Raw genomic sequence first — 12,074 nt, 5'->3', positions numbered from 1 at the left:
TGTGGAATAACTGAAACAAAATGGAGAGGAGAAAGTGTGAGAGAATGGGAGTATGGATGGGGTATATGTGCAGGAGTAGGTGAGAATGAGAGGGCAAAGGAAGGAGTATGTATAGTTGTGAGTAAAAGATGGAAGAAGAGCATGAGACAGTATGGATCAGTTGGGTCAAGGATTGTGTGGGTAAAGTTGAAAGTTGGAATACAAATGTGGGCGATTGTGTGTGTGTATGCGCCAACGCAAGATCGTGCTAGAAGAGTGAGAGAAGAGTTCTGGACAAATGTGGAAATGTGCATGGAAAAGTTTGGAAGGAATGAGAGGGTGTTTTTGATCGGTGATATGAATGGTAAAGTTGGGAATGTGAAGGTGGATGGAATAGTTGGTGAGTGGGGTGTGCCTGCTGAGATAGATGAGAATGAGAGTGCGTTAGAGGACATTTGTGCTGGGAGGGGGCTGGTGATAGCCAATACCCTCTTCAGGCATAAAATGATCCACAGGTATACATGGCGAGTGATGAGAAGGGTGGGTGGTGAACTGAATGAAAGGAAGGCAATGATTGATTATGTGTGTGTGGATGAAAGGATGCGAAGATGTGTAATGGATGCAAGAGCGTATAGAGGTTGGGGGAGTGGACTTTCTGACCACTACTTGGTGGTGGCCAGAATTAGGATTCAAGTAAGATGGAGGAATAGAAGGGAAAGACGAGAGGAAGGAGTAGTTGCAAGGAGAGTGGAAAGGTTACAAGAGGATGAGAAAAAGGCAGAGTATAAGAGAGAAGTGGAGGAACGATAGGGCAAATATAAATTGGAGCAGATGGGAGACAAGGAAGGTGTGTGTAGGATATTTACAGAAGAAATATGTGCAGCATGTGATGTGGTGTGTGGAAAGAAGAGAAAATGGAGGGAGGTGCAAGGAACAGCGTGGTGGACTGAAGAGGTGAGACAGGCTGTGGCACAAAAGAAGAAAGCATACAATGAATGGATGAGAAAATGGGCGTGGAAGAAGTTGAGAGGCGGAAGAGAGAGTTATATGTAGAAAGAAAGAGAGAGGTGAAAAGATTAGTAAGAGAGAGTAAGAAGAGAGTGGATGAGGAATTTGGAAGGAATTTGAGTGTAAAGTGGAGGGACTGTAAGAAAATGTTCTGGAAAGAGGTGAAAAGAGTAAGACAGGGTGGAAGTGAAGTTAGTAGGGGAGTGAAAGATAAAAATGGTAGATTACTAGTGGAGAAGGGAGAAAAAGTGAGCAGATGAAGAGAACACTGTAAGGAATTGTTGAACATAGAGGATGGAAGTAATGTGAGTATAAGTGGCTGGGGAATGGCTGGGAGAAGGAGGGAGGTGAGAAGACAGGAAGAAATCAGTAGGATAGAAGTTGTGGAAGCAATGAAGAAAGTTAAATCGGGGAAAGCCCCAGGAGTTGATGGAGTGTGTGGTGAAATGCTGAAGCATGGGGGAGAGATAGTAGTAGAATGGATGTGGAAGATGTGCAGATTGGCCTGGGAGGAAGGTAGAGTCCCGGAGGATTGGAAGTCAGGTACAGTATAATTATTCCCTTGTACAAAGGAAAAGGGGAAAAAGAAGTGTGTGGTATAATCATAGGGGCATTTGTCTTCTTATTATAATAGGAAAAGTGTATGGTAGGATACTAAGTTATTGACAGAGTTAGAGAAAGAACAGAGAAATTAGTTGGAGAAGAACAGAGAGGCTTTAGGAAGGGAAGAGGTTGTGTAGATCAGATATTCATTCTTAGATCTTTAGTGGAAAAGTTTCTAGAGAAGGGAAAGAAGTTGTATGCGGCTTTCATGGATTTGGAGAAAGCATATGACAGGGTGGATAGACAAGGATTTTGGAAAGTGTTAAGAATATATGGAGTAGATGGGAAGTTGTTGAATGCTGTGAAGAGTATGTACGATGGTGTGAAGGCTGCAGTGCGTGTGGATGGTGAACTAAGTGATTTTTTCTCTTTGAAAGTTGGCTTGAAACAGGGATGTGTCATGTCTCCATGGTTGTTCAATCTGTACATGGATGGGGTAATAAAAGAGGTACAAGGTAGGGTAGTGGATGTTGGAGTGGCCCTGGTGAGAGAGGATAGTGTTTGGAAACTCCCTGTACTGTTGTTTGCAGATGATACTGTGTTGTTAAGTGAAGACGAAGGGGAGCTGCAAGGCTTGGTGGATGAGTTTGGGAGAGTGTGTAAGAAATGGAATCTAAAGGTGAATGTAGGGAAGAGTAAAGTGATGGTCTTTGAGAGAGGTGAAGTCAGTGAATGTACAGCGAGGTTGGATGGTGAGGAGTTGGAAAATGTGAGTACGTTTAAGTACTTGGGTAGTGTGATGAGTAAGGATGGAGGTTTGGAGGGTGAAGTGCTTGAAAGCGTACAGCAGGGAAGAAAGGTTGCTGGTTCTTTGAAAGCAGTGATAAGAAACAGGGAAGTGAGCATGGAAGTGAAAAGTTACTCCATGACAGTATTGTGATACAAACTCTGACGTATGGAAGTGAAGCTTGGACGTTGTTGGAAGGACACAAGTCAAGAGTGAGAGCAGTGGAAATGAGTTATTTAAGAGGAGCCTGTGGAGTCACATGGAGAGACAGGCTGACGAATGAGGATATAAAGGAGCATTGTGGTGTGGATGTGGGTGTGATAGGAAGCGTTATGAGGAACACACTGAGGTGGTTTGGCCATGTGGAGAGGATGGAGGGTGAAAGACTGACGAAGAGAGTGTATGTGAGTGAGGTGGAGGGGGGAAGAGGGAGGGGGAGGCCGAGGATGAGATGGAGGGATGGGGTGGAGAGGTATATGAGAGAGGGGGGTGTGAGTTGGGAGCAGGGCAGTGAAATGGTGGGGGACAGGGCGACTTGGAGGCGATTTGTTTGTGGCCACCCCAAACGGGATTGAGGCGTCTGGCAATAGATAGATAGATAGAACTAAATCACTGGTGAGATGGGCGGGAAAAACTGATAAATCAGTACTGTTACCTGGGTCTCTAATCATGGAGGCTGGGGCTGGTGGTGTGAGTGGATCTATACACTCATCTGTTTGTGTATGTTTGTTTAAGCTTTTAATATTACCAATTCTTTTTGGTTCTCTTTTACTAATCGGTGAGGGCTCTGATGGTATTTCCTCTATGAATTCATTGTCAAAGTCTATTCCATTCATTTGTAGTAGTAAAGTTATTTTCTCTGTTCTCATGCATCTTAAGCCCAGTAACATATGAGCTTTAATTGCTAAGTTTTCAACAATATAGAAAAATGCAGAGATTGGTCTTGTAGTCTCTGTGAAACTGATATTTAACCTTATCATACCTTTTACTGTGATTTCTTTTCTATCCACTTTATATAAATCTAAATCAGATTCTTCCAGAAAAGTTACTTTCTTCTTATTTATGAAATTCTATTTATTTCTTTTTGTGTTATTAAGTTCACTGGAGAGCCTGTGTCTAAAAATAAGGAAACATTTCGATCCTCACATAGAGCTGGTATCAAGATACACTCATTTCCCAACATGCCTCCTATGTGAATTTTAGACTTGCTTTTCTTTATGTTTGTTCGTTTTTTGTCATGACTTGGTCTTCCCCCGATTTGAACATAGACACAATTTTTTCTACTGTTTTGCAGTTACTGGTCCATTGCCCTTGGCATCTATGATGCCTACAGTAGGGACCAAATCCTTGTGTCTTTTGTCTGTTCTCTTTTGTTTTGATAAAGCATTCATTCCTTGTGTGTCCTGGTTTTGCACAATAATGACATAGAATGGACCTATCTCTTGACTGTGATCTACGAGGTGACTTCCCATATGTAGTGTTGTTTGTGGCGCGAGATCTGCTCGGGCTGCGTGGAAACTTATGAAACTGCCTGTAGCCTAGTGTTTGTGATCGAACCCTCAACACGTTTAGTTGTTTGCTCTGCCTGCTTTCGGGTCGCGATCAATTTTGTTCTCTGTTTGGGGTCGTTGTAGATGTTTTCACAGCTGATACTGTCTCAGGTATTCTCATTCTACTAGAATGTGCGTGTGTGTCGATCATCCCTGGTTTACTGCACTGCATCTCTACCTCGTTCATTAAGTCTAGTAAGCACATGCCTGGGGTGTACGCGATCGTTTTGGCGATCTTAAGGGTCCTATCAGGTAATTTATACAAGGCAGCTACATAACCAATGATGTCCACGACAAGGTCTGGGGACATCTTTCCATCATCTGTTATCCAGTTGGAGTTTTCTAAAGTAGCTAATAATGTTCTTTTGATTGTGGAGACATCAGCAGTTATTTCACTGAGCACATGGTTTGTAATGTGCTCCCTTACAAGATCTACAATCTTATGTAATTCTGGAATTATACCAGAAGTTCATACCTCCAGAAAATTTCTTCAAAAATTCAGTTTTAAATTCATCAAATGTTTTAGCCTTGAGGAGCTTATCTGACCTTAGTAAATTGCTTGCTGGACATCATTCCTGGCTTATGCAAGATGAAAAAATGGCAATTTTCTCTTGTTCATCTATTATATGTCTTTTGATATAGATCTGTTCGCATTGACTGACCAATGAAATGACGTCAATACGATCTTTTTCTGTGCCAGAGAATTTTGGGGCAGTTTTATCCTCATTATAAACGTAAACATGAGGTGGGGATGTTTGATCCGCGGTATTGGTTGCGTTATTCATTTTCACTGTTTGCTCTGTTAATTTAACTTGGACTTGTTTATCGTTGTGTGAGGGGATAGTGGAATAGGTTCAGCCTGAATGGTGAACACTGTTAAGTATATTGTCATATGTGTGCCAGTCAGAGACAAAGTCCTCACTTGCTATGTCAGAGGGGGTTTCCCACTCATCATCTAGAACTGACGTATTTGTTTCTTGATCTTTAGTTTGTGTTGAGTTTTGTACAATGGGTATGTTGCCTTGGTGCTCTCCTGATTGTGGATCTGCTGTGGGCGCTAATTGTTTATCATCTGGTATTAACACTGGTGGTGGCGAAAATATCCCTGTCATTAAGGTATGGTGTTATGAAATATGCCTTTTGTTTATGTCCTAACTAAATAGATGAGTAAATGAGTTGTAATAAATGATAGATAGTGAGTGTATAAGTATATATATAGAAATAAGTAAAGGAGTTGAATATACCTAATTTTAGCACCGAGAAGGGTTAGTGCCCCTCCCCGGAAAACAACTAACTAAAAAAACAAACAATAAGCCTCGGACAAGGACTGACCAAATGTTGACGACCAAGGACCGGACAAAGGACATTGCAATTGGAACGTGGAATGTAAGAGGAGCAAATGATGAGGTGAAAGAGAGAGAGATTGTCCAGGTGCTTGAGGATGCGAAAGTGGATGTATGTGGAATAACTGAAACAAAATGGAGAGGAGAAAGTGTGAGAGAATGGGAGTACGGATGGGGTATATGTGCAGGAGTAGGTGGGAATGAGAGGGCAAAGGAAGGTGTGTGTATAGTTGTGAGTAAAAGATGGAAGAGGAGCATAAGACAGTATGGATCAGTTGGATCAAGGATTGTGTGGGTAAAGTTGAAAGTTGGAATACAAATGTGGGCGATTGTGTGTGTGTATGCGCCAACGCAAGATCGTGCTAGAAGAGTGAGAGAAGAGTTCTGGACAAATGTAGAAGTATGCATGGAAAAGTTTGGAAGGAATGATAGAGTGTTTTTGATTGGTGATATGAATGGTAAAGTTGGGAATGTGAAGGTGGATGGAATAGTTGGTGAGTGGGGTGTGCCTGCTGAGATAGATGAGAATGGGAGTACGTTAGTGGACATTTGTGCTGGGAGGGGGTTGGTGATAGCCAATACCCTCTTCAGGCATAAAATGATCCACAGGTATACATGGCGAGTGATGAGAAGGGTGGGTGGTGAATTGAGTGAAAGGAAGGCAATGATTGATTGTGTGTGTGTGGATGAAAGGATGCGAAGATGTATATTGGATGCAAGAGTTTATAGAGGTTGGGGGAGTGGACTTTCTGACCACTACTTGGTGGTGGCCAGAGTTAAAGTTCAAGTAAGATGGAGGAATAGAAGAAGGGAAAGACGAGAGGAAGGAGTAGTTGCAAGGAGAGTGGAAAGGTTACAAGAGGATGAGAAAAAGGCAGAGTATAAGAGAGAAGTGGAGGAACGATTGGGCAAATATGAGTTGGAGCAGATGGGGGACGTGGAATGTGTGTGTAGAATATTTACAGAAGAAATATGTGCAGCATGTGATGTGGTGTGTGGAAGGAAGAGAAGACGGAGGGGGGTGCAAGGAACAGCGCGGTGGACTGAAGAGGTGAAACGGGCTGTGGCACAAAAGAAGAAAGCATACAATGAATGGATGAGAAATAGGGACGTGGAAGAAGTTGAGAGGTGGAAGAGAGAGTTATATGTAGAAAGGAAGAGAGAGGTGAAAAGATTAGTAAGAGAGAATAAGAAGAGAGTGGATGAGGAATTTGGAAGGAATTTGAGTGTAAAGTGGAGGGACTGTAAGAAAATGTTCTGGAAAGAAGTGAAAAGAGTAAGACAGGGTGGAAGTGAAGTTAGCAGGGGAGTGAAAGATAAAAATGGTAGATTACTAGTGGAGAAGGGAGAAAAAGTGAGCAGATGGAGAGAACACTTTAAGGAATTGTTGAACGTGGAGGATGGAAGTAATGCAAGTATAAGTGGCTGGGGAATGGCTGGGAGAAGGAGGGAGGTGAGAAGACAGGAAGAAATCAGTAGGATAGAAGTTGTGGAAGCAATGAAGAAAGTTAAATCAGGGAAAGCCCCAGGAATTGATGGAGTGTGTGGTGAAATGTTGAAGCATGGGGGAGAGATAGTAGTAGAATGGATGTGGAAGATGTGCAGATTGGCCTGGGAGGAAGGTAGAGTCCCGGAGGATTGGAAGTCAGGTACAGTATAATTATTCCCTTGTACAAAGGAAAAGGGGAAAAAGAAGTGTGTGGTAATCATAGGGGCATTTGTCTTCTTAGTATAATAGGAAAAGTGTATGGTAGGATACTTATTGACAGAGTTAGAGAAAGAACAGAGAAATTAGTTGGAGAAGAACAGGGAGGCTTTAGGAAGGGAAGAGGTTGTGTAGATCAGATATTCATTCTCAGATCTTTAGTGGAAAAGTTTCTAGAGAAGGGAAAGACGTTGTATGCGGCTTTCATGGATTTGGAGAAAGCATATGACAGGGTGGATAGACTAGGATTGTGGAAAGTGTTAAGAATATATGGAATAGATGGGAAGTTGTTGAATGCTGTGAAGAGTATGTACGATGGTGCGCAGGCTGCAGTGCGTGTGGATGGTGAACTAAGTGAATTTTTCTCTTTGAAAGTTGGGTTGAAACAGGGATGTGTCATGTCTCCATGGTTGTTCAATCTGTACATGGATGGGGTAATAAAAGAGGTACAAGGTAGGGTAGTGGATGTTGGAGTGGCCCTGGTGAGAGAGGATAGTGTTTGGAAACTCCCTGTACTGTTGTTTGCAGATGATACCGTGTTGTTGAGTGAAGACGAAGGAGAGCTGCAAGGCTTGGTGGATGAGTTTGAGAGAGTGTGTAGGAAACGGAATCTAAAGGTGAATGTAGGGAAGAGTAAAGTGATGGTCTTTGAGAGAGGTGAAGTCAGTGAATGTACAGCGAGGTTGGATGGTGAGGAATTGGAAAATGTGAGTACGTTTAAGTACTTGGGTAGTGTGATGAGTAAGGATGGAGGTTTGGAGGGTGAAGTGCTTGAAAGGGTACAGCAGGGAAGAAAGGTTGCTGGTTCTTTGAAAGCAGTGATAAGAAACAGGGAAGTGAGCATGGAAGTGAAAAAGTTACTACATGACAGTATTGTGATACCAACTCTAACGTACGGAAGTGAAGCGTGGACGTTGTTGGAAGGACACAAGTCAAGAGTGAGAGCCGTGGAAATGAGTTATTTAAGAGGAGCCTGTGGAGTCACATGGAGAGACAGGCTGACGAATGAGGATATAAAGGAGCGTTGTGGTGTTGATGTGGATGTGATAGGAAGCGTTATGAGGAACACACTGAGGTGGTTTGGCCATGTGGAGAGGATGGAGGGTGAAAGACTGACGAAGAGAGTGTATGTGAGTGAGGTGGAGGGGGAAAGAGGGAGGGGGAGGCCGAGGATGAGATGGAGAGATGGGGTGGAGAGGTATATGAGAGAGGGGGGTGTGAGTTGGGAGCAGGGGAGTGAAATGGCGGGGGACAGGGCGACTTGGAGACGATTTGTTTGTGGCCACCCCAAACGGGATTGAGGCGTCTGGCAATAGATAGATAGATAGAAGAAATGAGTAAGTATAATTACACCCACTTGATACAGATCGGAGAGGCGTGTCGATGCAACTGTCGATCTCGGAAGAAAAATGCAGGTTGAGTGAAGATCTCTCGATAATTCTAGGGCTGTGTTGATGGACGATATTACTCAGGAAATTCCATGGCCTGGTGCATGTAGTGGTTAACAGCTGTAGTCACAGGTGAACCTCATCATAGAACGTCGAATTTCCTACTCAATACTGTGGAAATAAATGAGTATGAGTAGGAGCTATGTGAATAATGAGTAATGAGTAGTGGGTGAGAAGTGTCTGGTGTCAGTCACACATTGATTGGCATAGCATTGTCTTAGCACTCTCGCGTGGTGACGTCGGCTTCCCACACTGGTAGCTGTGGTAACTGAGTAGCGATGAGTAACCTGGGTGAGTAAAATGCGTTATAAATGTGGCTCTGGTGTTTTGCTGTGTGTCTTGACCTCTGCGTCAGCCTTGGAGGTAGGCGGGAGAGAGTGTTGGGGTTTTGTGTGCTTGTTGCTCTGGTCTGTCTTTTCCTTTACTTGCTTTGTTTTTTATTCTTCTTGCTGCTGCTTGAAGTTGCGTGAAGATTATAGAGTTGTTTTGTTGACTTGTTATTTGTAATTCGTCGTTGCTACTGTATGCTCGTAGGCTCGTAGACTCGTAGACTGCCACCATTTAATGTTAAAGGCTTTGTAGCCTTAATTTAGATATGTGTAACTCTTAATTCTTGTAATAGGTGAGTCTTGAGTTTTTATTGTTATTTTGATAATTGAAGAGCAGGAGGAGTTAAAGATGAATATAGGGAGTTGATCTGGATTTATTATCTTCAGAGAAAGTCTTAAGTTGAGCAGCGTATAATACAGAGACAATATACTTAGTAAGTCTAGTTGGACCCCTCTTCTTGTTCACTCTCTCCACTCCTGTCGGTTCTAGGGCTAACCTCCTCCTGAGCTCTGCTTCCTAAATTCTGGTGTAGCAGGGGTCGTGTCACGTGTGTTACATTGTTGTTGAAATGTTCTAGAAGCCTGTGTGTGAGTGTGTGTGTATGGTCACTAGGCAATGTTCGTGTGCCTATCTCGCTGACACACTACCTATCTCATCCCCTGACTTGCTGCTTCCGGTGTATTGTCAGCATTTCTTCACAGACTTGCAAGCTCATATCCCGTTCCCAGGCTTGCCTGGTGCTCTGTCTATCTATCTCTCCATCTATATATCTGGCATGTTTTCTATAATGAATTGTATTTATAATATGGAGTCCTGACAGGGACACTAACCCTCCACCAACCAGCTTGTTGACAAAAAGAAAATTTTCTCATGCTTATACACATGCCACACTTTGGTGTGGATACCTGTTACAGTACGTAGTACAAGAGTTAACTGGTATTCATAATTCTTCACGATTACAAGTGGTCAACTTTGAAACAGTTTCTGCTTTCCCCCACATGTGACCAACAGCCTTTCAGTGTTGGTGTATCCAGGCATCTTGAAATGAAATGATCTTGTCTGCCTGTCTGTTGAAGGGACTGTTTTTTCAGTCATCCAGCCTTCAGTTTCTTCTTTCACCAATAAAAAAAAATGTATATATCTGTATGAAAGAATTAAAAACATTTAGGTGTAGTTTAGACATACAGTACAGAATTCTTGGAAAGCAGAATGTTGGTAATGAAAGCATCTGTAAGTGAAACTAATGATAATATGAGGAAAAAGGCCAAAAACAAGGAGATTGAATGTAGGAGCAAATAAGGGAAGGAAGCATGAAGTAGGAGGATAGAAGGTTAGTAGAAGGGTTTAGAGACATTTTTTGGCTTCAGACAGTAGATAGAGTTATTTTTGTGCTACAGTACTTAAAGCTTCACAAAGTAATTCATGTTTTATTGTTATATCTTCTAGTGCGGATTCCGATATCAAGACTGGGCGCGGGAGGTTCCCCCACACAACCCAAACATCACTGCTCCCTTTGACTTCCAGAGCGAGACATCCGAGGTGAAACTTTATCAAGTCATCTGAGTATTAGTGAGTTTCAGTGACTTGGAGATTAATGTATTGCCTTGTATTTTAATAATGTCAGTGATGGTCATTGCAGGAAAAAAGAATTCATTGTGATTTTGAAAAATGTTGATTACAAAATATAAGTGACGGAAAAAGTGGCAGAGGTATCAGTTGTATGTCATGAAGTATTGCGTGGATATGGTACTTATTGCAGTGTGGTTTGAAGGCAGTTTTGTAAACCACCATTTGTTAAACTGTATTCATTGATCATTTTATATATGCAGAACTGTATACTATATTGTTTCATACAGCAGTGAGCAGTACTGTAGAGAAGATATCGTAAATGTGGTTGTCATTGATAAGTTTTGCAGGATACAGCAACCATATAGCTGATATATATATATATATATATATATATACTGCATTGTCTTAATTGGGCATCATCTTGAGCCACTGAAGTGATTGTGAGTGGAATATGGTACAGTTTCTTGTTAAAGACTGTATAGTACCGGACTAGAATGTACCAGTAGCAATTGCTTAAAGATAAGCAGTGAAGTGTCAGTACCAGTGATGATAATTACACAGTTTTTGTAAAGTAGGAGAGAGCGAGCATGAACTTTAAAATACATAGGGTATGGGACACTGGTGTGAGGTGTGTAAATGGAATAGTTAACCAAGAGACATGTAATTATATTTTTATTATAAGATAGAGTGTATCCCTCTTGCCAAAGACTTGAGCATTTTCAGTATGTTCTGTTTGTGATGTTACCCAGACTTTGATTTTGCAAGTGTGCTGTTATAAGTACACAGTGTTTTTGTAAATAGTAGCAAGTATTGTAAGTGCCATTGCCATGTACTGTACTATGCCTTATCTTGTCAGCACAGTATACTTATCATAAATGCCATTGTGTGTATGAAGAATGTGAATGTTTATAAGGAGAAAATTTAGCAGTTATTTAAAATGTAATGGTATGTTACTTTCATTATTGTGCTGTATCTGAAGAGGATGTGATTATGAAACATTTTTACATTATTTATTATGCTATTTATGGATCAGGATTTCATATGCTTTCATAGTATATGTAACAATTGTCTGTACTGTACTGTACTCAGTACAAGTCTTCTTTTATTCCAGTAATGATACAGACACCTGAAAATTTGTGTTTAGTTGCTGTCAGTGATTCTTCTGTTTTGGGCTGTGTTAAGTTGCTACAACTCTATATGCATTTGTACAGAAATTGTTGATTTAGTTCCACGTCAGTGATATAAGTACAAGTAAACTACCATATGTTGTTCCAGTCCTTACTAGTATTTCGTCATTCATGCATTGATCAAGTCCATAACAAGTCGCTGAAAAAGTACTGGTTCATTTCAGTAATCATATATCAAGCACTGACTTCCATGTAGCTATGCATTTTCTGTTATGTTTGCTTGCCTTTTGCATATCACTTGACTAGATCTGAGACTCTCTTGTTGTGAAACGAAGTCTTAACTATCATGATGTTATATTTCATTTCTCCATAAAATACCAAAGGTTTTACACCTTAATGTGAATTTTATAACCATTCTGTTGTGCCTTAAAACTAATTTAGATAATTTTGGCCATTCTGTGACTTTGGACATACTAATACCTGTACCTTAGGTGAGTACCAGGTACAGTACCCTCGCGTCCAGCACGTGTTAGTCCAGCACGATTCGAGTCCAGCACGATTCGAGTCCAGCACGGTGAGCAATTAATTAGTATTATTTAACACGATTTAATTACTGCAACATGAGTGTGTTAGCATAACACGCACAGAGCTCCGAGAAGTGGGCCAAATCCGCAGAGTTCACTGT

The 12,074-nt window shown here is 41.5% G+C and overlaps 1 protein-coding gene across 1 annotated transcript in view; it reads left to right on the top strand.

Moving 5' to 3' along the window:
* The window catches only part of LOC145414094 (uncharacterized), a 153,162-nt gene extending 142,647 nt beyond the window's left edge, over positions 1-10,515 (top strand). The window contains exon 8 of the mRNA XM_080283654.1: positions 10,140-10,515. Within this exon, the coding sequence (XP_080139780.1) occupies positions 10,140-10,256 (117 nt within the window). The 3' untranslated portion in view covers positions 10,257-10,515. The remainder of the gene's footprint in view (positions 1-10,139) is intronic.
* The last annotated feature ends 1,559 nt before the right edge of the window (positions 10,516-12,074 follow it).

This window comes from Coenobita brevimanus, chromosome 98, assembly GCF_032717465.1.
Source record: "Coenobita brevimanus isolate Jiangsu-jjx chromosome 98, ASM3271746v2, whole genome shotgun sequence".
Lineage (NCBI taxonomy): Eukaryota > Metazoa > Arthropoda > Malacostraca > Decapoda > Coenobitidae > Coenobita > Coenobita brevimanus.
Note: the sequence above shows the minus strand (reverse complement) of the source record. Positions and strands in the feature narration are given on the sequence as shown.